This window comes from Puma concolor, chromosome E4 (assembly GCF_028749965.1).
Source record: "Puma concolor isolate L17-30 chromosome E4, mPumCon1.1.hap2, whole genome shotgun sequence".
Lineage (NCBI taxonomy): Eukaryota > Metazoa > Chordata > Mammalia > Carnivora > Felidae > Puma > Puma concolor.
In genome coordinates, this window is record NC_141683.1 from 60,906,192 (window position 1) to 60,934,056 (window position 27,865).

Here is a 27,865-nt window from a genome sequence, read left to right on the forward strand (position 1 = left end):
TTTCAGTCATAAGATATGTAAAATGGGAATAGGAAAGAGACATCAAAATTGTATGATTAGCCTCCTGACATACATTTATACATTTGAAATTTAGTTGTTCTAACAAGTACAGACCTGTGCCTGGTTTTGCATAGCCCTAAGCTAAGAATGCTTTTTACATTTTAAAGCTGTTCAAAATGAAAATGAAGAAGAATATGCAGCAGAGACCTTATGTGGCCCTCAAAGCCTAAAATATTTATTGTTTGATCCTTTATAGAAAGAGTTTGCTGATCTCTGGTATAGAGGTATTTCCTTCCCAGTTCTGACTATGATAGGAACAAGTGTTTGTCACAGAATCATAGCATTGCATTTATTCGGAAACCCTAAAAATATTTATTAATGCTTCTTATGTGTGAGAGGCCATATTTGCAGGATATATGCTGGCTGTCAGGGAGTTTATTTTAGTGAGAGGTGTAGATGTTAAATAAGTACACACATGATTAAAATAATTAATTACACAAAGAACTAAGAAAGGCGCCAAAAGAGTATGGAAGGGGGTCACTGAAGGCTTTTTTGAATAAGCAATTTTAATCTAAATTTGCAGAATGAATCCGCTAATTACAGGGAGGGGCAGGAGCAGGGCAAGAACTGAGGGAGCAGTTGTAGCCCTGGGAGGGATGCTGGAAATCTTCTGTGTCTATCATAGTTGACTAATGCAGGAATCAGCTGAATGCATTTCTAAAGGGTAATAAAGTAGAGAGTGAGTGGTATTAGAAAGGATTAGGCACCTCCAGCCACTGTGTTCTCCCAGATGAGGCTGAGGTATAGCTGGGATTGAGAACCGTGGCACCAGGAGGAACCCAGCCCTCTTGGTCCTCGGCCAGTGTCCTGTTCTTGTGTCTGTCTTCTCTGGTCTCTTGTAGGAAAATAAGAGCTGAAGTTTGCACCTGCCATAGAGCTATGGTTCTGAGGATCATATGAAAAAAATTTGTCTGACATATTTGCTGGCTCTTTTCTTGGGGGTTGGGGCCTTTCCCTGCCTCCTGTGTCCTCATTCTCTGCCCTTCTCTATTGCCATGCCAGAGACCATGAATGTCAGTCACTGACATTTCTTAGTCCACTTGGTGGTTGCTAACTGCTCCCTCAGGGAGCCATTAGCAGGGTAAATGAAGAGAGGAAGGAGGGTTACCAATGATAATCCCAAAGGCTGGGCACTTCTTTAGGTGGAAATATACTTCTTCAGGTGGGCCATCATGTGGCGTATCCTCTTTTGGGGCAGGAGATATTTTGGGGGGTGGGAGAGCAAACCAGAGCCACCTTCTCCCATGTGGTATCCCAGTCCTCAGACTATGGAGTTTTCTGTGTGTTTGAGAAGCTGCTGTCTGTGCACTTCAGTGGCCTTGGCAACAGTGATGCTCACTGGTTGTGTTTTTCCAGGCTTCACTCCTCTGGGAGGGTTCCGAGCCAGGTGACATGCCAGTGCTCCTGACTGTATTTCATCTGCAGGGCGAACTCTGCTGGAGAAGCTGTTCAGTCAACAAGAGAACGGGCCTCCAGAAGAAGCAGAGAAGTTTTGCTCCCGGATCATTGCCATGGGTCTTCTACTTCCTTTCAGTGACTGCTTCAGGGAACCATGTGATCAGAACGCCCAATCAAGTTCAGCTCCATTTGATGTAAGTAAGAACATTTACTTCTGTCTGCGAGGCAGATTGGAGTTAAAATAGCAGCTGTGATGTGCGTCTGCCCAGTCACCCCACACTTTAAATACCAACATGTGATGCAAGTCATCCTTCCCTCAGCCACTCAGCAGCTCAGCATGTCTATTTAATTTCTACACTTTCCTTCCTCACTTAAGTAATCCTAAGTATATTTGTCAAACCTCCTTTTCTTAACAGATGGTCACTCTTGACAGTTTTCTAACCTGCTTTAATCGGTGATGATTTTCAAGTGGCTCTGAGTCAGGACTGCCCACTTGGCTGTCATGGACATTACTTCACAAGCAGTACCAAAGGGCCAGAGCTTTGTTCCCAGGGGGCTGCAGGTTTCCATGGGTGCCTAGAACGCTATTTCAGTGTGTTCACAGCTCATCTATTTACTAACCCTTGATATGAAGCAGCATTGTCTGCTTTCTCCCCAGCTCCCATTCACCAAGAGCATTCATACTGTGAAACAGTAATCGAAAAGGCATATTCATAATTCCTAATGAATATCAATCAGCACAGCTGGATTATCATTTTCAAGCCAGGTGTTGCTAATGTTTCTCAGGTATGTGGTACATGTGTGACATTGGTAGTTGTATTGAGTTGCGTCTAAAACCCAGATATATGAGAATGCTCCTGTATGATTTTCTCATAAGAAAATTGAAGGTCTGGTTGGCTCACTTGTGCAGAGCCCAGTATTTGTGAGGCAGAGTAATGGGTTCTCGTCCATATGGGTTCGTTACAGTTGTTTCCTTACTTCCAACTACACCCTTCTTCTGTGCCTTTAGTATACATGCTATTGACCAGTGAATGAAATAATGGTGACTTTTGAAAGGCAATGAAAATGAGCCCTGATCAAGATGTGACAGTAAATAATAAAATGTCTATATGTCTTGCATTTCTTCTTTCTCTTCTTCATACATTATAAACTATGTTCTTCCTTGATCTCCCTTCAGTATTAGGGAAATAAATCACGTAAAGTATCGTGAGATCTTCTTGACACTTTCCATGTGAAAGAAGGCTTCTCAGGATGTGCTGTGACTTGTGAATCTTGCTTCTTAAGATCTTTTTATTTAATTATTTTTGAAAATGGCACTAGCTAATTATTTCTAGGTAGATCTTTTTATTCTATGGGAAGAATTGGATAATTTAAAATTTTCCTTCCTTCTTTTTTCTTTTTTTTTTTTTTGATGAGAGAATTGTGTTATGATAGAAACTGAACACCTGGGGACTGTGTAGCTAAAAGTGTGCAGAGAGCTGTGTTCTAGAAAATACATAAATTTGCACGTTGGGATTAAAATAAATGTGGCACAAAGGCAAACCCTGGCCATGTCTAAAGCTTGCCTTTTGATTGGAACTACCCCCAAAATGACTGCATTATCCTCTTAAAGTTTAGAGGTAAACAGTCTTCTCATTCAATAAATGTGGAATTGGAATAAACTGAAAAGAATAGGATTATTCTATACCTCCTTTTTTTCTTTCTTAATCACTGAACTGACTGCTGCTTTTTTGTAATGTTTATTTATTTTGAGACAGAGGGAGTGTGCAAGCTCCGTGGAGCCCAATGTGGGGCTTGACTCAGGGCTTGATTGCACAAACTGTGAGATAATGACCTGAGCTGAAATCAAGAGTCGGTCCCTTAACTGACTGAAACACCCAGGTGCCCCTGAACTGGCTGCTTCTCATCTTCCACCTCCCTCCATTCCTGTGTTAGAGTAGTAACCCCTCTCATGATTGTCTGTTTGGAGGACAGCTGGGTATGGCAAAGAGAGGGAAAAGCAAACAAATAAAATCCCTTAATATGGTAGAAAGTAATTTCCTCAGAATAAGAATTTCTTTCCCTCAACTTTCTGTGATTGTATTTTCTCCTTTATTTGTTGGCTCTGTAGAACATCTCTACTCCCCCTGCCAAACTAAACACAAAACAAATAAGAATTTAAAGTCACTTTAGTGAGAAATGTTATTCCATGTACTTAAACAGAAGTTCAGTCACACAACTGTGCATTTCCTGTATGCACAGTCAAGGATTTTCTTCAAAACTCAACAGAGGTAACAATATAGGGAATTATGTAGACTGAGGTATTAGTGGGGAAATGGAGAGGAAGGCACTTATCTGTGTGCGGAGAAATTTCTGATAATTAGTTTCTTTGATGATTTCCAGAAAATTGCTGTTGGGAGGATTTCTAACCAACAATTCTCTTGGGGGAAAGTAGCCCTTCGAGACTGATCACCATGTGGGAATAAATTCATAACTGGCACTATTCCTAACCCAACTTTGATCCCTTCCCTAAGAACATCCGATTCCCTCCTTTTCCTCCTCTTGCCATTTATACACATAATTAGAGCAGTAAAGAGTTTTGACTTAGGGATCTCACTGATATGGTTTGTGGATTAGCTTTCTTCATTCAACCTTTTTGATTTTAGCCCCATGTTATATTATACATTTTTTAGGGCCTAACATTTTGCTTTAGAAATGCTATAAATAATATGAAAAGACTTCACATAAGTTTCAAGAACACTAAAAGGTAAAGAGCTTTGAGTGATAATGTTAATTCATTCACAGATGCTTACCAAATACATTCTATATGCCAGGGAGTGCTTTAGTCTCCATAGATACGTCACTGAGGAAGAGAAGTAGGATTTCTGTTCTCCTGAAATTTATATCCTCTTCATGGTGGGGAGAGACACATAAAAGACAAAACAAAACAACAAGTAAAAGCATAGGTCATGAATTTACATCAGATTCTAGTAAATGCTATAAAGGAAATAAACCCTAGTAACACGATAGGGTGAATGAGGGTGGGGTAGGGTGAGTGTAGGGGAAGCCTCACTAAGGATTCCTGATGGGAGGTCTGAGGGAAGATCATTCCAGGAAGCTCACCTGATAAGTACAGAGGGTCTAGGGAGAGTATAAGCATGACCTAAGCACACAGCCTGAGCACCTGCATGGGTGAAGTTTAATGAGTTGAGGATAGAAAGGACTCAGGGTCAGAATGTGCAGGGTCCTGAAAGCCATGGAAGGAAAATAGATTTTTATTTAAGTAGGAGCTTTGGGAAGGTTTTATGCAGGGCAAGAACATATTTTACATGAATCATTTATCCTAGTCTTTGGATAATGGAGTATTGGAGGCAGAAGTAGAAGTAGGAAATCCAGGTGGGCTTATTGGAATAGTTGAGTGAGGGATGGTGGTGGTAACTTGGGGTAGGATGGTGGTGAGGGAGTTAGAGAAGAGTCCTTGGGTGTGAGATGGATTCTGTAGGTGGAGCTGATGGGACTTCTGGTAAGTTAGACGTGGGGGCAATGGAAAAAGAAAGTCAACTATAACTTCTTAGTTTTTTATTTTAAGTAGCTGGGTGGATGCTTGTGCCATTTATTAAGATGGAGAAGCCAGGTCTGTTTTAGGAGGAAAATGTTGTAAGGACAGAACTAGTGCTCGTTATATACTTTTCTTGAATAAAATTCTGTTTATTTAGAAAACTAATACTTAGCATATAAGCTGACAAACATTAGCTTTTGCTTTTCACTGGTGGAATGATGTTGATTTTATTAGCTAATCAAAATTAGGGCCATGATATAAAGATATTTCAACCATCAGGTTTGTAGCCCTTTGCATAGCCATGTATTCATAAAACAGAAAGAAAGATGGAGATCCTTTATAGGCCTGATAGCATTGTGCATTATCTTTTTCCATTTCCATTACTAACCTGGGGACCCAGAAACTATCAACTTACTTCTTATTCTCTGACATATCCTCACATTTGCCTTTTGCTTTTTTTTTTTTTTTTGTTACTGTTGTTGGTTTTATATATCCGATAGAATTCTAAGCTAGATCATTTCTGAAGCTAACGAGAGAAAACACATGCATATTACTACTGCTTGGTAGATTGTATTGTTTAATTGTAGATCATGGTATTTTTTTTTTGTGGTGAGGAAAGACTTTTTTCCTTCTGGAGCCTGTTCTAGTCATTTCTCAAGTGTTAGAAAAAAATCTCTCTCCTGAAATGTTTGCCATAAATCCTTAGAAATAGCAAAAACTTCATTATGTCACATCATATATAGTTGACCCTTGAACAATGTGGGGGTTAGGGGCACACCCCCCACACACAGTCAAAACTACACATACAACTTTTGACTTCCCCCAAATTTAACTACTCAGGGCCTACTGTTGATTGGAAGCCTTACTGATAACAAAACTAGTTGATTAACACATGTTTTGTATGTTATATGTATTACATACTGTATTCTTACAATAAAGTAAGCTAGGGAGAAGAAAATGTTATTAAAATCATAAAGAAGGAAAATACATTTACTGTACTATAAAAAAGTATATAAGTGAACCCACATAGTTCAAACCCGAGTTGTTCAAGAATCAGCTGTAACTTGCAGTTTTGGGCCACTGCCCTGCTCCTTGTGGACAAAGAATGCTAGTTCTTAGCCTATGGCTGACCACGGGCTCTGGCTCATTGCCTGTTAGTTGTAGATGGAGGTCATTTTGCAAGAATAGGTTCAGTATGTGGTCCCTCAAGATCCCTTTTCCTTTGAATGCTTTTATTTATATTAGATTTTTCTGAGTCATATTCATTAGCGACTGTTTTCCAGCAAACCACAGTTATCTCACATAGGTCTTCTAGGATTTCTTTAATCATCACTGTGTCAGATATCATGTTGCCTCTGCATCACAAAAAATAAAGCAAGTTTACTTGGCCCAAAGATTTTGGCAGGAGTAAATGATTATACTTGCTCCTTTAGAACTGATTTTAAATGTCTTCCTAGTAGAATATTTTTGGATCCCTGGCTTTTTTGGGTTTGGCAGGTTTTGCTAATTTTGCTAACTATGTAGTAATCCCATGCTTACCAGATGGGCAAGAGCTCCTTGCTATGTGTGTAAATGGATATAAGTTTGAATGAGTTATTAGTGAGGCTAGAATTAAAGAGAAGGAAGACATGAAAATTCAGGCTAAAAAGGCATAAAGAAAACATGATCCTGAACGTGTCAGAAAAATAATTCATCAATCAAAACCAATAATGGTCTCTGCTGAAAAACTAATGAAATACACTCTGCTCACCATCACCAGTAGCTGGAATGAAGACTTAAGTGAACAAATAGAAATGATCATTTCTATTTGAATCCAATTTTTTTCAGAGTAGGAAGAATACTTGGATACTTTTTAGTCAAAGCCACACAAATCTTTTTCTGAGAAGAAATAAAAGCCATGACACATCTTTCAGTTCTAAGAAAATGCACACACACACACACACACACACACACACACACATACATTGCTGTACTTTTGTTTTTGAAACACTGTGTATAGGATTAGGTCTCAGGAAGTTTTTAAGTGTGATATTAAAATTATATTTAATTTTCAGACCATCTTTTTAAATTATTTTAGCTGAACATTTCTTTTCCTTGCAGACTTCCCTCTAATCTCAACGTAGGAGTCAGTAGTAAAACAGAAGATTTCATTTAACAAAATTCATTTTGTAGCCATAGTTTTACATCTGTTCCATTACTCAGGTAATCATTGCCTAAACTAATGAGAAGCAGGGTGACAAGAGTAGATTGAAAATATAATCCTTTCCCTCAGTTTTACTTATTTTAGTCTTTGTTTAATTTTAAGGACTTAAAAGAGGTCTAAGGTACTACATTCACCTGGTTAAAGAAGAGCTCTGCTCCTGGCCCTGGCCTCTCCCACTCTAGTTCTACCCTTGCCTGGCTCTCCTTGTTCTTGTTTTGATGGTTTTAACTTTGATATTTTAAGTTTGCTGATTTGCCTTTGGGCTGTCACAGATTAGGATTTAGGTATTTCCCAACCTTTCCCCTCCCCATTCCTTCCAGTATAGTTAATACTGGTCTTCTAGTTTCCCTTTGATAATTCTGCCTTGAACCTTAAATAATATGGTTCAGATTATTTTGTCGTTTCATTGACTTCGGATGATGTCTCCTGCTGCCCCACCCACCTCACATAATTAGGCTATCTAGTGTCCCTACTTTCTCCTCCACCTGGTCCCAACCTGAGCTTTCTAGCTTCTACCAAGAACACTTTTATCCTTCAGGTATATTTTTAAGGTTAATTGTTTTAAAAAATGTTTATTCATTTATTTTGAAAGGGAGAGAGAGACAGAGAAAGAGAGAGAGAGAGAGAGAGAGAGAGAGAGAGAATCTTAAGCAGTCTTCACGCTGTGAGTGCAGAGCTGGATGTGGGGCTTGACGTGAGATCATGACCTGAGCTAAGTCAAGAGTCCGATGCTTAACAGACTGAGCCACCTAAGCTCCCCTAAGGTTAATTTTTAATTTTATTTTAAAAGTTGAGAAAATGTTTGGACACCCTGTAACTGTTGCCTTGCAGAGGCGATAGTGTGCTCTGATTTCATTTCCTTTTTAATATCCCAATATCACAGCCCCCAGGCCACTCAGATGAGGATGTTTCTGGGGTTAAGTTCCAATGGATTCTGTTATTTTAATAAACAGTCACTTGCTCAAAAGTATCCCGTATTTAGTTCAGTTACATTTGATTTATCCCTTTCTGATATAGGGAGCCCTCATCTAGCACAACAAAGTTTTTGATTGCCTTTTATTTTGTTTTCTTTTGGGAGAAGAAACCTGTATCTATCTATCTATCTGTCTGTCTATCTATCTATCTATCTATCTATCTATCTATCATCTATTTATTTATCATCTTTCTTTTTCTTTCTCTTTCTTTCTTTTTCTATCTATATTCTCAATATCTTTGAGTTTGTACCCTATTCTTACCATTTAATGGAGTTCTTTCAATTTTTCTTGAAGACTACTGCTGTGGTCTGAATATTTGTATACAAAATTCATACTTTGGAATCCTTATGCCTAGTGTGATGGTGTTTGGAGGTGGGGCCTTTGGGAGGTGACCAGATCAGGAGGATGGAGCCCTCATGAATGGGGTTAGTGCTCTTTTAAAAGAGATCCTGCCCAGAGATCTCTCTTTCCACCATGTCAGGATGCAGTGAGAAGGCACCAACTATGAACCAGAAAGAGGGATCTTACTAGATAAGGAACGCTGTTGTTTCCTTGATCTTGGACTTCCAACCTCCATTGTGGGAAATAAATTCTGTTGTTTATAAGCCATCCAAACTATGATATTTGTTATAGCAGCCTGAATGGATTAAGACATCTAATAGCTTCCTCTTTTAATTTAGATCAGGTTCCTGATATATAATTATGACTTCTATTTTTTTTTTTTTTCCAGCTCCTTTTCTCTTGCCCTGCCCCTGGTTATTAGGCGCACAGAAATTAAAGACTATTCTCAACTGATTTACAGCCACTTTAAAGAGAAAAGATATGTAAAGAAATTATTGGACTTTAGTGGTTGCGGTGGGCTCTGTAGTCTGATTGTCCTGGATTTGAATCCTGGATTTCCCGCTTACTCTGTAAACATAGGTGAATGGCTTAGTTTCTCAGTTTGTTTCTTGTAAAATGAGCAGTGATGTGCTGGTTTCTGAGTAAGAGGAAAGCATGAATACAAATAAAGCATTGTGTAGAGGATAGGGCATACAGTAAGTGTTCAATGTATGTTAACTGTCGCCACAGATCATAGTTGCATTTAGAGTTCCAGTGGAGGTATGTACAGTGAAGGGAGCAAAGGAGAGGATTAACTGAGTCTCCTTGGTAGCTCAGGAGATAATCCTTAGGGTGAGACTTGAGGCTGAATTGGAGTTTGCTGTAGGGACCAGCCAGATCAGGATAAGTCTATGTATGAGGCATGCAGATGATTTTGAGTATAAATTGAGAGAATGATAGGTAAAAGGAGGCCAGACATGGAAATATTTATGTCACCTTAGAGATGTTTTTAGTATATATGCTGCTGAAGTGAGCACTCCTTGGGGATGTTTGTAAATAATTTTTGAGTAGTTAAGCTATAACAGATTGCCATTTATAAGAAATCATTCTGGTGGCAGAGTAGAGAATGAAGAAGTTTAAAATTGGTGCTGGGATGATCAGTAAAAATGTCTAAACTGAAACAGGCAGTGTGGAAGGAAAGAGACAGCTATGGGGAATGTTCAGGATTTAGAATTGACAGGACTTGTCATTTTAATTAGATATGGGGAAGTGAAGGAGTAGATGGCTTCTTTGGTTTCGGATTTGCAACTCTAGGTGGATGGTGATACTCTGTCTACAAAGAGGCAGAATACTAAGGAGGGAACACGTTTCACGGAAGATGATAAAACTCTCATGGACATCTAGAATAGAATGTATGATTGTTTGGGACATAATGGTGGCAATTCCTAGAGGGAGAAGGAGCTGCTGTTACTAGCATTACCATAGTTGCATTAAAAATAAGCAGATCTAATAAATTATGATAGAGAGTAATAAATCAAGATTAAAGTTCTCTTTTAAATAATTTTATTTAATTTATTTTTAAAGTTTACATCTAAGTTAGTTAGCATACAGTGCAACAATGATTTCAGGAGTAGGTTCCTTAATGCCCCTTACACATTTAGCCCATCCCCCCTCCCACAACCCCTCCAGCAACCCTCAGTTTGTTCTGCATATTTATAAGTCTCTTCTGTTTTGTCCGCCTCCCTGTTTTTATATTATTTTTGTTTCCCTTCCCTTATGTTCATCTGTTTTTTTATCTTAAAGTCCTCATATGAGTGAAGTGAATGAGATACCACCTCACGCCAGTCAGAATGGCTAACATTAACAACTCAGGCAACAACAGATGTTGGTGAGGATGCGGAGAAAGAGGATCTCTTTTACACTGCTGGTGGGAATGCAAACTGATGCAGACACTCTGGAAAATAGTATAGAAGTTCCTCAAAAAATTAAAAATAGAGCTACCCTATGACCCAGCAATTGCACTACTAGGTATTTATTTGAGGGATACAGGTATGCTGTTTTGAAGGGGCACGTGCACCCCAATGTTTATAGCAGCACTATCAACAGTGGCCAAAGTATGGAAAGAGCCCAAAAGTCCATCAACGGATGAATGGATAAAGAAGATGTGGTATATATATACAATGCAGTATTACTTGGCAATCAAAAAGAATGGAATCTTGCCATTTGCAACTATGTAGTTGGAACTAGAGGGTATTATGCTAAGCGAAATTAGCCAGAGAAAGACAAATATCATAAGATTAAAATTCTTAAGGACAGTGAGAAATAGGTGTAGTGAAAATGGGTTAATGGGAGGCTTTGGCCAGAAGATACTGGTATTCAAGATTTCAGAGATGAAGCTGTTCTACTGATTCCAAAGTCCAGTCTGTGGAGTGGAATGCCCATTGTCTTTGGAATTGAGGCACTGAGGTTGTTGGCTGGGATTTAGTGTCCCACAGGATTGTGGAGGAGTAGGTGTTGAGATGCGGACATGAGACCATGCCAACAGTCCTGGAGGAGTGTAAGGCTGTGTGGAGGTCAGTTAGTTTCTGCAATAAGGAAATCAGATAATGACATTACTGCTTGATATGGGCTTCAAAGGTGCAGAGGATTCTGCACAGGGTGGGCATGGAATATTCTTTAGATGATTATGGAGGGCTAGATTATGAGGCCATGTTATACAAGAGGAATCAGGAACATCTCCTTTTAGTTCAGTCCTTACTTGCTTGATTTATCACATCAGCCTTTTTTTTTTTTTAAATTTTTTTTTCAACGTTTATTTATTTTTGGGACAGAGAGAGACAGAGCATGAACGGGGGAGGGGCAGAGAGAGAGGGAGACAGAATCAGAAACAGGCTCCAGGCTCTGAGCCACCAGCCCAGAGCCTGACGCGGGGCTCGAACTCACGGACCGCGAGATCGTGACCTGGCTGAAGTCGGACGCTTAACCGACTGCGCCACCCAGGCGCCCCTCACATCAGCCTTTTTAATTACCTTCTTGGGTATGCCTGTTACTAGTCACCAGTCCAATCTCCTTGTGCTTTCCTAGGGCTTCTTGGTTTGGGGCCAAGTTCTCTTCCAGATATAGGTGATGATGTATGCGGACATTTTTGGTTGCTACAACTGGGGAGGGCTGCAGCTGGCATCTTCCCTCCCTAACAAAGGACTTTCCAGTACCAAATGCCAATAGTTGAGAAACCCTTTGCTGTACATCCTGCATAAAGCTTTTAGTGGTTTCTCTGTCAACGAAGTACCAGTTCTTTTGACCTCCATGATCTGTCTCCTGCTTGCAACCCTTTCATACATCTCTAGCTCATGACCCACTTCCTTTCTGTTCCTCCAAACTCTGTCCTTCACTATGTTGAAGTGCCATCAGTTTGACAACGATCTATACTTTTTCTCACCTCTGGGGCTCTGTGAGTCCTACTGCTTCTGTTCATATATTATTATTTCCCAATGAAATTCTACTTTTTTTTTTAATAGAATGGGGTTCAGAGTTCCCTATGAGTTATCTTCTTCAACCATCTAAGTCTGAATTTTCTCTCTTAGTAGACCTGACACATGTATTATAATTGTCTATTTACCCTATAAGGCTCCAGTGCAAATTACATTTTACGTGGAGGTGTCTCTGTGATTCATGCAATGCTTTGTCTCTGTGTTTACCATAGAGACACAGAACTCTGGTAAATATGGGCATCAGGTCTCCCCAGAGTGGTTAAGAGCAGACTCTAGTCCTAAACTGGATTACAATCTCATCTACTCCATTTAAGATGTTAGGACATTTACCCAAGGTCACAGATTAAAATTTTTCATGTGTAGTGCTAGTGCCTACCTCTGGAGTTATTTTGAATCTTAAATGAGATCAATAAAGCATTGCACAATTCCTGGCACATAAGTACCCAGTAAATATTAGCAATTACTATTTTTAATTACTATATTTCAAGTTCCTATCGTAGAACCTGTTGTACCCTTTAATAAATGTGCCTTGATTTCATGAGGAAGGCTGTGTAAGGTAGGAACCAGATAATCCAGTAAGTGAATTGTCTTGAATGATCAAGAGTTACCTATATTTAATAATCTTGTAAACACTTGAAGGGAGAGCAGATGGAGGATGGGATGGAATATGGGTTTGCTTAGAAATTAATTGGCTTGATAATTGACTCTGTTGGATCTCTCCTTTTGGGCTTATTGCCATTCTTCTTTCTTAATACATTTGCTACTTATGATTTTACTGCTGCAATTACCATATTTCCCGCCCAATCCTCCCTGCCCACACCTTTCTGGATAGAGTGGAATGGAGATGGAGGGAGTAGGAGAAGGTGTGTGTGTGTGTGTGTGTGTGTGTGTGTGTGTGTGTGTGTCTGCAAACTGTGAAGAGGAACCATCATGTGCACTTGGTGCGGTGACCACTTCATATTGACTGCATGATGTCCCTGGTTCTGAGAAACATTACACTCAAATCTTGGCAGATAACTTACATATTTGCTGCATTAGCCCTCAGTGTTTATGTGTGTGAATGTCTGGCATGCTTTACAGATAATGTGGCATGAATGAATGGCTTTCTGTAACACCTCCCCAAAGAATAAGGACCTCTGTTTCACTCAGCATTCCTAGGATAGAGGAGCCAAAAAGGGCCAGAGATTGGTTTGCTACACAGTTACATTGCTCCTCTCTTTCAAAGAACTCTACCACATGGAATAAGTTTGATTTTTTGGGTTGGATAATTTATTGAAATATTTGAAGGGAATAATCAATAAATATTAAACAGGAAAAAATTTACTTACTATTGTTAGTTTTCTCCAAAAGGCATTTTTTCATTTAACTTTATTTAAGGTTATAAAATAGATTTATTTCGGGTCACTTGGGTGGCTCAGTCAGTTAAGCGCCTGACTTGGGCTCAGGTTATGATCTCATGGTTGGTGAGTTTGAGCCCTACCCCAGGCTCCGTGCAGGCTCTGTGCTGACAGCTCGGAGCCTGGAGCCTGCTTAAGATTCTGTGTCTCCCTCTCTCTCTGTCCCCCCACCTGACTTGCACTCTGTTTCTCTCTCTCTTTCTCTCAACAACAAAAAAATAAAAAATAGATTTATTTCATAAAGAATATAATAAGCAGATATGTATCAAGAAGTTCCTACTTGATTTCTTTCTTTGCAGTCCGTACATTTGTATGGCTTAAAAAATTTTTCTTTGCATTACTAGCCTTTCTTTACCATAGGATTGATTGTGCGTTGGGTCAAATTACATCTGCCATGCTTGTAGCCCTACAGTTTAGTGTGAACTAAAAGGCTTTTAATATATACTTTAAAAATTTTTATTTCTCTTGGGGCACTTGGGTGGCTCAGTTGGTTAAGCGTCTGACTCTTGGTTGCAGCTCAGGTCATGATCTCATGGTTTCATGAGTTCAAACCCCACATTGGGTTCTGTGCTGGCAGCATGGAGCCTGCTTGGGATTCTCTCTCTCTCTCTCTCTCTCTCTCTCTCTCTCTCTCTCTCTCATGATCAAGAGTTACCCCTTTCTCTCTACCGCTTTCCCACTTGTGCTGTCTCTGTCTCTCTCAAATAAATAAATAAACCTTAAAAAATATATTTAAAAAGTGTTATTTCTCTGGACTCCATCATTAAAAAAATATTCTGTCACATTCTTTTTATCCCTACAATTTATAGTGATTTGTCCCTGGTTGCTGCTCAGTGAATGGTTGTATTACTGGATCCTGTAATAATCGGTATCCAAGTTTTATACATTTGAATTTAAGTATGTATATTTTGAGATTATTTTAATTTTTTTATCTGATATGTGATTTAGCAAATTTCTAACACGTTTCTTTTGTGTATTTTAAGAAGGTAAAACAAGTTTGCTTAAAAAAATAAAAAGGAGTCATGAGTTTGAGCCTCACATTGGGCATAGAGGTTCCTTAAAAAAATAAATACATAAAAATAAAAAAATAAATGCCACAGATTTTGTGGCTTAAACAACAGAAATTGGGATACCTGGCTGGCTCAGGCAATAGAGCATGGGATTCTTACTCTTGATGTGAGTTCGAGCCCCACATTGGGTGTCGAGATTACTTAAAAAAAAAGAAGGTTATACAAGTGATTTCTTCTTCCCCCCAATGCTCCCCCACCCACCCCACACCAATCAGGGGGAATTCAAGAGTATTGTTACAAAAGTAGTAAGGGTACTAATTGTTATTTCCTTGCCACAAAGTTTTCTGAACTTAGAAATGTTACCAGTACTTTTGTGGATTTTAGATCAATCCCCAATCATAAAGTTAATTGGAGTTTAGAAAAATCAGTTTCTAAAAATACATTATTGGCAGTCACACTTTTTAAGTCAGCGACCTACTTTCTTCTTCATGATTTGTTTTTTCCTCATTTAAGAGTATTATGCTATTAGGGATATCTGTTTTGGCTTTCACAACTGGTACTTTTTATCACATATTTGGCAAAAAGTGTTGAGTGACTCAGAATTCATTTGGAATATATACGATGGAGTTTTATTAAAATGAGTGACTTAGGCCAACTTTTCTGTCATGATTTTCTTTTCTAATCCTTCTCCTGGATATGCATTGAATATTAACAAGTTCTATTGATGTGACTCACATTTCTCGAGGCCTTTCTTATCTCAAGAGGCAGGAGAAGTATGGAATTATGAATCTATGGTAAACTAAAGGTAACCTGTACTGAGAAAACCTCACCCAACGAGGAATTTAGAGAGTTATTTTTTCTCTTGATTTTCACAGGGCTTTGGATACCTGAAAGAAGATTTTTTCCACTTTTATTACCTTTATTGTTTAGATGAGGGGTTGGCAAAGTTTTTCAAAGTTGGCCAGATAGAAGATATTTTAGGCTTTAGTAAATACTTACAGCCTTTGTCACAAGTACTCAGGTCTGCTGTTGTCACGTGAAAGCAGCCATAGACAGTATATAATGAATACGTTTGGCTGTGTTTCCTAAGAAAACTATTTGCAAAAATGGGCATTTGGCCAAATTTGGCCTGTATAGGCTGTGGTTTGCTGACCCCTGGTCTATACTCAGGTAACATAAAAAGTGAATCTGTTGTGTGACTTTGATTTTTCTATCTCTAACCATGTAAGGTTACTGGCCAGTTACACAATATTTATTGAATTTTTCCACAAAAAACCGCAGATACTCTCTTGTACTTGTTTTCTTACTGTCAAAAGGATGAAAAGACATAGTGACACAGCTGTTTAAAAGGAGAGGTGGTCGTCAAAGAGTTTTGAGATTTAAGTGGTCAGTATGACTGGAGCACAGAGTCCCAGAGTGAGGAGACAGGGGCAGATGAGGCAACTTAAGATGCTGGATAGTATCTGAGTCATTTATGAAAGCTTCTGGAAGGATGCTTAGGAATTGAAAGTCAATCCTGAGAGCAGTAGGGAGCCACTGGAGTGTTTTAGTTGGAGGAATGTGATGTGATCAGATCCATGTTTCAGAAAGAGCATTCTGGGTGTTTGTGGAGTATGGACTGAGACGTGTTGGATGGGTATGGTTTAGAGGTTGGAAGATTCTGAAGAGATGTTGCAATATAATTGCCCTCAACCATGTAAGTAGTAGTGGGGATGAAAAAAAGGACAATTCTAATGGTTCTTAGTTCTTAAACTCTAGCAAGCATTGGAATTACCTGGAGGATTTGTTAAATCATAAATTGCTGGGCTCCACCTCTAAAGTGTATGATTGCATGAGTCTGAGAATGGGGTTGGAGAATTTTCATTTCTAACAAATTCTCAGGTGATGCTGATACTGCTGGTTTGGAGAGCATACTTAGAGAAGCCAAGGTTGAAATGCTTTAGAAAGTCAAAATGACAAGCCTTGAGAATTTGGTTGATTGTATAAAGGTGAGGGACAGGCAGAAGCAAGGAGGATGTACCCAGATTTCTGGCTTGAGCAGTAGGGTAGAGGGTGATGATATTTACTGAGTAAAAACACAGGATGAGCAGGTTGGGAGAACAATTTAGGTCTTGCAGAACTTGAGGATATCTACCAAAACACATGCAAAAATAATTGTCATTTGTATCTAGTGGTCAGGCGAAAAAGCTTGGGTGGGAGAGAGATTGAGGAATCTTTAGTGTGTAAATGATATTCAAAGACATTATGCATTGAAAAGTGCCTGTAGAGTGAGAAGTGAGAGGGGCCTGATATATAGATGAACATTTATTCAATGAGAAGAGCAAAAAAAGATGCTGCAGAGAGACAGATAAGGAACAGTCAGAGAGGTAGGATAGAAAAAAGATTTTGGAGTATTAAGTGATATAAAATGTTGCCAAGAAGTCAAGTAAGATTAAGACTGAAAAGTAGTTACTGAATTTACCAGAAGTTATTGTTAATAACCTTGTAGAGAGGAATTTGAGTTGAGTGCTGTGGGTGCTGTTTAGATTTCAGGAGGCTGAGATTTGAATGGAAGGGTAAGAGTAGGTGAGAAGGTGGGAGGTGAGATTGATGGAGGTGTGTGGTTAGCTCCAGAGGTTTTGTGTCAGGGAAAAGAAAAATAGAATGGGTTATCAGTTGGTTATCACTGCCCTTTTCCTTTCCTTTCCTTTCCTTTCCTTTCCTTTCCTTTCCTTTCCTTTCCTTTCCTTTCCTTTCCTTTCCTTTCCTTTCCTTTCCTTTCCTTTCCTTTCCTTTCCTTTCCTTTCCTTTCCTTTCCTTTCCTTTCCTTTCCTTTCTTCTTTTTAAAAGACATGGAAGGGTTTAGAGCATGTGTACATGCTGATGGGAGGGCCCAGTAGAGAAGGGCCCATTGAAGCTTATAGGGGGATAAAAAATTGATAGCCTGTGGTCATGAGAAAGCCACAAGGGATGGGATGCATAGCATAAGTGGGGGGATTGGCCTGGGACAGGAATAGGAATGTCTGTGTGTGAAAGCAGATGAAGAAAGAAGGGTGCGGAAGCAGGTGAGCTGCTGCTGTAGGTTGATGATGGGAAGTTGAGAGAGTCTCACTGGCTTTGGTGTTTTCTGTTAATTGGGAGGCATTGCCCTTGACATTGGGTGAAGAGGGATGTGTGAAGCCAGATGTTTAAAAAAATAATGGAAAACAGTTCATTTGGAAACCACAAAAACGGGACTGATAGCTGAACAGAGGGGTACCTGTGAAGGTCCACCCAAGGTGGAAGGTAATGGGTGTGACAAAGTCAAAACATTGGACTGATCTTAGGTTGACATTTTGCCTTTGGATGGATCCACAGATTAGTAAGGATGGGAGTTGAGGATTTGGGCATGGAAGTGGTGGAAATAGTGGTCTACAACATTAGAAGACCAAACCAGGGGGATCGATGGTAGAAGCCGGGGAGCCAAGATTCTCAAGGTCTGGAGGATGAAGAGGTTCAGATAGGATGTCTACATGTATTATTTGACAGGAAAATAGTTTTTAAAGAGAAAAGAAAGAAAGAAGTAAATGCAAGCACAACAAGGGCAAGAATACTTCTGCCTCCCAGCCACATCTGACCATGCCTTTTACCCGTTTCCCACTAAGGAAGGACTAAGATTAAAATAAGATCACCTATATTTTATGTTGTCATTATTGTATATGTAGTTCACTTTTTCTTTTTTCTTTCCAAATGCATATAGTTCTGGGGTGCCTGGGTGGCTCAGTCAGTTGGGTGTCTGACTTCGGCTCAGGTCATCATCTCGTGTTGTAAGTTTGAGCCCCATGTCAGGCTCTGTGCTGACAGCTCAGAGCCTGGAGCCTGCTTTGAATTCTGTATCTCCCCCTCTCTCTGCCCCTCCCCCACTGTCTCTCCCTCTCTCTCGCTCTGTCTCTCAAAAATGAATAAACGTTAAAGAAAAACTAAATGCATATAGTTCATGATATATATGAATTATCATTCTAAACTAATCCATTTGTTATCAATTAATGGATCCCTTCTAGAATTGCTTCCAAAATAAAGTCTATCCTTCATCACAGTGTTGGGTGACACCATTTGCCTTGTGAATGACCCACCCTAAATCTTGATTTCACTTTCACCCTACCTCATGCAGCAGTCCACTCACCTGGCCACACCCTCAACCACTTCATCACCTGAAAAATGAGGAAGAGAGAATGTACTTTAAATGCATTGCAATGAGAACTTAAAAAATAGAATTGTCCCATGATACTCTGTGTGAAAATCCTCATGTCACTGGTTCATTTGGGAGCAGTTGCCTGGGAGGAGGATGGTTTTGATCACAGAAGAGGTAGATCTTGTGTGCAGATCAGAAATGTGTGAGTTTCCTGACGTCTTTGAAGTTGGGAGATAGCTATCCTTGAAACCTGTAGATAGGAGGAGGCTGCTGAGTCATCCTCATTGTTTTCCAAGGCTAAGATTCTCAAGGTACCAGTTAGACTGTATCGAAGATCCTATCATGCTTCCTATTAGAAGCATGCAAATAGGGTATCCTTGAAAAAAAGCATCTGATGCAAAGCCAAAATATAAGTTGAAATTAGAGACCAGCATTAATAAAACTATTTTGAATCTGATAATTGGCCTCATATTGTAGTAAATATTGATTGTATAGTGTATTTCTACTTACTATAGTGGACGGGGAAGAGGATTTTTGAGCAAGCAGAGAACAACAACCCTAGGGTCACAGGACATTTTGGAGAAAAATATTTATTTTTAGTATTATATTAAAAATGCAACCATTATTTACTATAACCTGAGGTGATTTTCAGATTCAAAATAGATGGCAGCAAAAACCCAAGGCAAGGTCTGAGACAAATCTTATGTTATTTACCTTAGAATGCTATAGCTCTCCGCCCAATACCCTGCAACAAGGGGGTGATCAGGAGACGGGTTCTGAGATCATGCAAGAAGTATCAGAGGTCTTTGAGGTGCCATCTCTTGGTGCTTATAATCCTTCTCCTTCCTAGGTGTGAATTATGATATTGAAAGACAATGGTCTAAGTATGCTATTTTTCAAAGTAACTTGAAAAAAGTATATACTGAGGAATATAATGTCTGGTTTGCTATCTAATAAGAAAAAAATGTACTCTTCACATAGGTTGTATTGATTAGATATTTAAGACCTTGCCCCTGAATTAGCATACACAATCTTTTTATCAGTATTGTGCCATTTCAGTTGAAGACTCCTATAGGGTGCATCCTTTAAAATGGTATCTTGATCGAGCTGGGAATTCCATACTCATTTTGGAGATAGGCAATGAAATTGCCTAATGGTGAGTGATGTTTTCCTCCATGTAAGCAGGAAAATGGGAGAGGAAGTGATTACACCCCAAGATGAATGCAGATTAGTGAATCCACATGTGTCTGTTTGGTTTCCCCAGTCCAGATGGTGGGAATGGTGAAGAGAGTCAGAAAGTTGGAACTTATTTCTTCTTTCTGCCATGGTGTTCAGTACTCTAGATGGGCTGTGGTTTTGAGGATCATCACAACAAAACTAATCTTTTTTTCCATACGTAAGTGTTTCTCTTTATGTTTTTTTTTTTTTTTTTTTTTTTTTTAAATTTTTTTTTTCAAACGTTTATTTATTTTTGGGACAGAGAGAGACAGAGCATGAACGGGGGAGGGGCAGAGAGAGAGGGAGACACAGAATCGGAAACAGGCTCCAGGCTCTGAGCCATCAGCCCAGAGCCTGACGCGGGGCTCGAACTCCCGGACCGCGAGATCGTGACCTGGCTGAAGTCGGACGCTTAACCGACTGCGCCACCCAGGCGCCCCTCTTTATGTTTTTTTTTGGGAACAAATCGTCAACAGTAGTTATGGAAAAATGAAAGTGATCTTGGGTCCCCATACGCATTGTCAGAGAGGAAGTTTTCTTTTTTTCTCCCTTAAAAACATTGCCTTGCTCAGAGTAGGCCTCCTGAATTACCTTTTTTTAACACAAAAATGATGAAAAGTGACCAGTGCTTACTAAGGACCAACCACTGCGCTAAGTGTTTAACACGGGTTACTTCAATTGATTAATTTTAAATAAATCATTTATTTATTTAATCCTATTTCCACTTTCTCTGATGTGGAAACTGAGACTTAGGGTAACTTGCCCAGTCACATAGGTTTGTAAGTGGGGAGATGGAATTCAAACCCAAGAAAGCTGGCTCTACATCTGTGCATTTTCTTCACCTTCCACAGCCAATCTATTCCTAAATCCTGTTGATACAAAGGTATGTCTAGAAGTAGATGAAGCTGCAGACCTAGCTACTTCCTGGCTAGGTCTGAGGCTTCATCTACTTCTTCTCTCTCCCACATTACTGTGCTCCCCAGGAAGCTTCCAAAAATGCTAACTTGGGAGTTCTACTTCAGGAAAGTCCAATGGACTAGATATAAGGATAGACTCTGTATATAAGTGTTTTTTGACCAGCCAGGTTTGGGAGAGCTTTCCTCTAGAAAATGTGTTCTTTCAGTATTTGTTATAGCTTGGATGTGGAAGCTGCCCTTGGTCTTTTGTAAACTCCAAGGAGGGCCTACCTTGAATTCTCCAGTGTTTTAGCTCAGCTGATGAAAGCTGCTATACTAGAACTAAGCTTAATAAGGAACATTTTCCCTGGCTGCTCATTAAGGCTTTGCTTCCCTGTCTGTAATTGAGAAGCTGCTCAGGTGAAAGAGAGCAAGAGCAAGATATATATATATATAATATATATATATATATATATATTATATATATATATATATATATTATATATATATATATATAATATATGTTCCATGTGCACTTGAGAAGAATGTGTATCCCACTGCTTTAGGATGTAATGTTCTGTATATATCTGTTAAGTCCATCTGGTCCAGTGTGTCATTCAAAGCCATTGTTTCCTTGTTGATTTTCTGTTTAGATGATCTTTCCATTGCTGTAAGTGGGGTGTTGAAGTTTCCTACTATCATTATTATTATCAATAAGCTTCTTTATGTGTGATTAATTGATTTATATATTTGGGTGCTCTCACATTTGGAGCATAAATATTTACAATTGTTAGATCTTGGTGGATAGACCCTTTAATTATGATATAATGCCCTTCCTCATCTCTTGTTACCATCTTTATTTTAAAATCTAGATGGTCTGATATAAGTATGGCTACTCTGACTTTCTTTTGGAGACTATTAACATGATAGATGGTTCTCCATCCCTTTACTTTCAATCTGAAGATGTCTTTAGATCTAAAATGGGTCTCTTTTAAACAGCATGTAAATGGATCTTGTTTTCTTACCCATTCTATTAACCTTTGTCTTTTGATTGGAGCATTTAGTCCACTGATGTTTAGAGTGAGTACTGGAAGATATGAATTAATTGCCATTGTATTTACTGTAGAGTTAGAGCTTTTGGTGGTGTTCTCTGGTCCTTTCTAGTCTTTGTTTCTTTTGGTCTTTTTTTTTTTTTTTTTTTTTTTTAATCTTTTCTCCTCTCAGAGAGTCCCTTTTAAAATTTCTTGCAGGGCTGGTTTAGTGGTCACAAACTCCTTAATTTTTGTTTGTCTGGAAATCTTTTAATCTCTCCTTCTATTTCAAAGGACGGTCTTGCTGGATAATGAATTCTTGGCTGCATAGTTTTCTGATTCTGCACATTGAATATATCCTGCCACTCCTTTCTGTCCTGCCAAGGTTCTGTGGATAGGTCTGCTGTGAACCTGATCTATCTTCCCTTGTAGGTTAAGAACTTTTTTTCCCTTGCTGCTTTCATGATTCTTTCCTTGCCTGAGTATTTTGGGAATTTGACTATAATATGTCTTGTCAATGGTCAGTTTTTGTTGAATCTAATGGGAGTTCTCTGTGCTTCCTGAGTTTTGATAACTGTGTCTTTCCCCAGGTTAGGAACGTTTACTGCTGTTATTTGTTCACATAAACCTTCTACCCCCTTTTCTCTCTCTTCTTCTTCTGGGACCCCTATGATTCAGATGTTATTCCTTTTTATTGAGGAATAACAATATTCCTCAATATTGTTCAAGAATATTCATTCTCTAATTCTTACATTGTGTGCTCTTTTGCCTTAGTCTCCCTCTTCTGCTTCATTATTCTCCATAAGTTCAGTCTCTGTCGCTGATTCACTGTTGTGCTTCATCCATCCTTGCTACTGTGGCAACCGTTCGAGATTGCAGCTCAGTTATAGCATTTTTAATTTCATCCAGACTAGCTTTTACTTCTTTTATCTCTGCAGAAAGTGATTATAATCTATTTTCAAACCCAGCTAGTATTCTTATTATCGTGATTCTAAATTCTGGTTCAGATATCTTGCTTGTATCTGTGTTAAGTCCCTGGGTGTCATTTCTTCTTGTTCTTTCTTTTGGGGTTTACCCTTCGTTTCATCAATTTGAAGGAAGAAAAGGAATTAATAAAGTAAAAAACAATTAAAAAGTTAAAAACAACACAAAAAAAGATCAAATAAAGGATGCTAGCTCCTACATATGTTTTGGTCTGGTTGTTGAAAGAAGCTTGATAGAGAATAAAGGAGGAAAAAAAGAAAAGAAAAAAAGAAAAAAGAAAACGTTTGTAAATTTGAAGAAATGAATACAATAATATAGAATAAAATGAAATGATGAAAGTAAAATAGAATTTAAAAAATTTACAAAAAACTGAAAAATATAGTAGAAAAAATAAACAAAAATCTTTTATATAAAAACAGAAAGTAAAAATAATTTTTTTCTCTTCCTGTGTTAAAGAATAAGAATAGAAAAGAAAAAGGAAAACATTGAATAGATGGGCCAGCGAACAGAATGAAATATGATTGAAATTACACCCAGTTTCCCCTAGTTAAACTATGTTAACATAGTTGAATATAGTTAAACTATGAAGAACTTTATAGTCTGCAAACTAAGCAGGCAGAGAGACTTGTGGTGTTCCTCAAGAGTGTGTTTGGCCCAGTTGGGCAGGGCTTAGTGTAATGGCTCCATTCTTCTCTAGATAGCGCTGATTAGCTTGCTGGGCTGGTTTGTTGTGGTGTGTGTAAGCATGTATGTACATGCATGGGGGGGTGAAAGTGGTGCCACCCAGCTACCCAGTCTCTGGTGTCAGAACTCTGTGCTCTCTCCAACCGACAATGAAGCACCCCTCCTTGGTCTCCAGCTTCTGTCTACTCCCTGCTTCTACACTGTCCACGACCAAGCCATCAGCCTGCCAGCCGACACCTCCTTCCTGAGTTTTATCTTAGGTGGGGCTGTGTTTCCCAACCCCTCACTTCTGTGGGATTGCGACCTTGGCCCGCTCAGACCCTCTGGGGGAGGTGGGGGTGGTCCCAGCCCACCCCCAGGAACATTCATGCTACTCTGCTGCTGCCGATGTCCAGAGACTGTGGCTGGGTGCCAACCCGCCCCAGAAAGTTCACACAATCATGTAGCAGTAGTGTTTCAGGAGCTAGGGAAAATCACAACACACATCTGGCACCAGGCTTCCTCTCCCAATATCCTTGTTCTAACACCAGAAAATGTGGCTGATCTCTGGGGTCTGCTTGGATCCTTGCCTGTGGGGAGGTTGCACTGCCTCTACCAAATGTCCTTCCAACAGGGGAACCACCTCTCCCCATGTGGCCAGAGGACCCCTTGGACCTTGCACTCTGCTCCTGGGGATTCACCCTTCCTATCAGAGCACCCCCAAGTGTCAAGCTGTGGAGTTTCAGACTCTCCATGCCCCCTGTTTATAGAGTCTTAATGGAATTTAAACCATCTCATTTCTCCTTTCTCCCTTTTTAGTTCAGTCCCTTGCAGCTGTTTCTACTCTTTCCCTTTGTCTCCAGCTGCTTTCAGGGACAGGGGTGCTTTTCCCCATACTGTCTCCCTGTCTCCGTCCTCTCTCTGCAAGCAAAAACAGCTCCCTGTCCTCTGCAGCTTCTCTCTCCCAATTCCATGCCGTGTACCTGCCAAGTTCCATGGTTCAAGTTGTGCAGATTGTTGTGTTAATCCTCAAATCAGTTTTCTTGGTGTACAAGATAGTTTGGTGTTGATCTGGCTGCATTTCAGGGATAAGAGATGCAAAAAAACTTCCACCTTGTTCTGCCAATTTGACCCCCTCTCATTGTTCTTATTAAAAACAAAACCAAAACCAACTTGAGATGTAAAATGCAGATGTTCAGAACTGGAAATGTAACTCTGAATAAATTTATATCTTTAACAAAAAGTATATTAAATTTATTGTTATTCAATATTTACTTTGGCCCCAGACCTAACCCCAGATTTTTCTTCCTTTTACTTATTCCTTTATAGATTTATAAGTATGTTCTTTTGATTTTAACTTTTGAAGTATTAGAAGTTTTGGAACACTGAAGGTAAAGAACACTAACATTAAGAATAAAATAAATGCTTATGACTTTATCAAAGTTTCAAATAAAGTTTCATATCCTAGAGAAAAATTTTAAAACTTCTTCAATAATCTTGTGTGTAGGGATTCTAGAAGGAACTATTATGTAATACATGTACATATAAAATTATTTTTATAGATTAATCTTTATAGATATTTTTATCTCTACCTTTATTGCATATACCAAGTATTTCTGATTTGATTTCTAAGCTATTTAATTGTACCACATGTGTATGCATAAAATGAACAAAGGCACTATTAATTTGCATTATTCCATTTTGTTGTTTTGGTTAATTCCAAGCTTTTCTACACAGTTATTTATTTTATTGCAATGTTGATTTTATTTCCCCCATTTTTACCAAAGAGAATATTATTAAGTTGACATTTCTTCTTGGTATGTCTGTAAGTTCAGCAAATATAGCAATGAAGGTGTTAAATTTCAGTAAAAAATAGAACTCTTCAGCCTCTTTTTGGAATTTTTTTTTTCTCAGTCATGCACAGGGATCCAAGTTTTAAATGTTTACTTCTGCCATCTGCTGGTCATTTCAAATTATAGAGAGGGAATTGGAATTCTCAGAATAGTGTTAATTTCCTTCCAAGTTTACAGAGTGTCTGGAAGACATTTTAAAAATTCAACACTGCATGACACCTGGGTGGCTCAGTCAGTTAAGTGTCTGACTTCAGCTTAGGTCATGAGCTCATAGATCATGAATTTAAGCCCTGCATCAGGCTCTGTGCTGACAGCTCAGAGCCTGGAGCCTGCTTTGGACTCTGTGTCTCCCTCTCCTCTGCCCCTCCCCTGCTCGTGCTGTGTCTCTCTCTGTCTCTCAAAAATAAATAAAAACATTATATATTTTTAAAATTTCAGCACTGCAAAATATATTCACTAGAAAATTAACTGTAATTTTTTTATTTTTAAAATTTAAAAATTTTGTTCATGTAGTATTGGAGGGAAATAGAAGTTTCTACTTTCTGTTGCTCAAGAAAATAGTATTTGTGGTTTTCTTCAAGTACAGATGAAAACAAATATGCATGTAGTTAAGGTTACAAAAACATTAGAGGAAAAAAAAGTTCAGTATTTTAAATGCTGATGTTGATAACGTTGAAGGATTTTTTTGTACTTTACTGACACAGCAGTCACTAAAGCTCTTGCTAACTACCTTAAGTTGAGCTTTAGGTTAAAAGAACATACCTTCTTTTTTAGATAGAACAGATTTTTCTTTAAGTTGAATTTGCTTAGTGATTGTTTCCTTTAGCTAAAGGATTAACTCTTATTGAAATATTTTGTCATTTTTAAGGATTTGCACAAAACTTTGTAAAGGAGTTTATATCAAGATATACAGATGATGGAAGTTTACCGATAGGATGAGCTGCAAAGGCAAATTTGACGTCAGCCATCCATGAGATATAGTCAACACCTAGAATGATGAAAACAAGTTAGTCTCTTCTGTACCGAGCAGTAAAGTGACTACTGATTAAACAAGACATCATTCGATCCCATGTTCCCGTTAGCTATGGATGAGAAGCAGTGTCTATGAGCATGAAGAAAGTTTCCACAGGGTAAGATTGAGTACTACACAATTAAGGCACATCCTGCTCAGAACCTTATCAGATCATGGCTTTAATTAAGGTCACACTGACATTTAATAATTTGAGACTAAAATCCGGCTAAAGAATACTGAGCTGGGTGATGAGAATCGCTTTGTTTTTGAGCTGTTAGTAATTGTGCGACCTCGCCGGTAAAATGAAGCACAACTCAGTGACCTCTAGTGGTCTTTTCAATGACAATAGTTATCATTTTTTTGTGACCTTACTTTGCTATGGAATTTACACATGCCATTTGATCCTCAGAACACCCCTGAGAGTTATATTATGTCCGTTTTAGTCAGAGGGAGACTGGACATAATTAGCAGAGAAATGGTTCCCATCTAAGTTTGTTGAGCATTCAATGCTTGCTCTAAACCCTGTGCCTATTATGCAGGGTCTTTGAATCTATTTTAAAATAATCATTACAGGCTGCAAATACAAATGTGTTAACATCTCACAAGTATGTTCGAAGCAAAGGTGCAACTTCTCACTGGAACCTCTTCTTCATCAGTAACTTTAGTTATTAATAAGATTAAGTTAATAAACCATCTTCCCAATGGGATATACATGGATGTATTGATAAATTTGTTAGTTTTTATGTCCCAGTTGTTACATCAGTTTAAGTACTTGTTTTTTTAGAAATAGCTTGCTCCAAGTCTCTAGTTTGTTTAGTTATATTTGAGCTCTGGAGATCAAAGCACTACTTGTGAAGGTATGCCTTGTTTTTAGATGGTGATGATAATAACTCTAGCCATAATGGCAGTGCATTCTACTACTTTTTGAATCATTTTCCCTTCTAAGCACCCAGTAGGCACGCTTGTCTGTAAATAGCAGAGCTTATTACAGATCTTTATCTCACTTCCAGGCTTCTTCCTCTGCTACATATGGTTGGTGGCAAATTTTCAGGCTGAGCCTTTTATTTTAGCTTCTCTTTCTGTGAATAGAAGCTCAACAGGCAGCTTTATATGTGCTACTTCTGCTCAGTATGTGTTTTCCTGAAGCAAATTGTTAAACCTCACCTTCAGCTAACACCTTTGAGAAAATGTTAGCAATGCTGTGTGAAGCCTGGATTCTGAGGGAAAGAAGTCTTACAAAATCAGAAATTTAGTTTCTTGTAATACTTGCTTGAGGTTAAGAAAGTTCCAGCATAGGCATTTAGATAGGCCTTAGTTTGAGATTTGTCTGTATTTAATTATAAGACTGGATTGCTAATGAGCATGAATATACCTGTCACTTAACCAAACTGTGTAGTACCATTAGAGCGACTGATGGACTTGTGAATAAGTGACTAGCCCTGGGCCTCAGCAGTCTTCTTATTCCCTGTCATAGGTGGTTACTACCATGGACTGTGATGTTTACAATTTATACATCATCTTATTCAGTTCTAATACTCTCTCCTCTCTAGGCCCAATTTGAACCTAAATGCCCTTCTCTGGGCCCTTTTGATACTCTGAGCTCATTTTAAAAAAGAAAGTATTTTTGTCCCTCCCCCCCCTCAAAAAAATTCCTTTTACTCCTTCC

General features: G+C 38.8%; 1 protein-coding gene across 2 annotated transcripts in view; it reads left to right on the forward strand.

Moving 5' to 3' along the window:
• FMN2 (formin 2) overlaps window positions 1–27,865 on the forward strand; it is a 399,417-nt gene that overhangs the window by 37,689 nt on the left and 333,863 nt on the right. For both annotated transcript variants that reach the window (XM_086694491.1, XM_086694490.1), the window contains exon 2: window positions 1,486–1,652. In XM_086694491.1, the coding sequence (XP_086550617.1) occupies window positions 1,486–1,652 (167 nt within the window). The remainder of the gene's footprint in view (window positions 1–1,485; window positions 1,653–27,865) is intronic.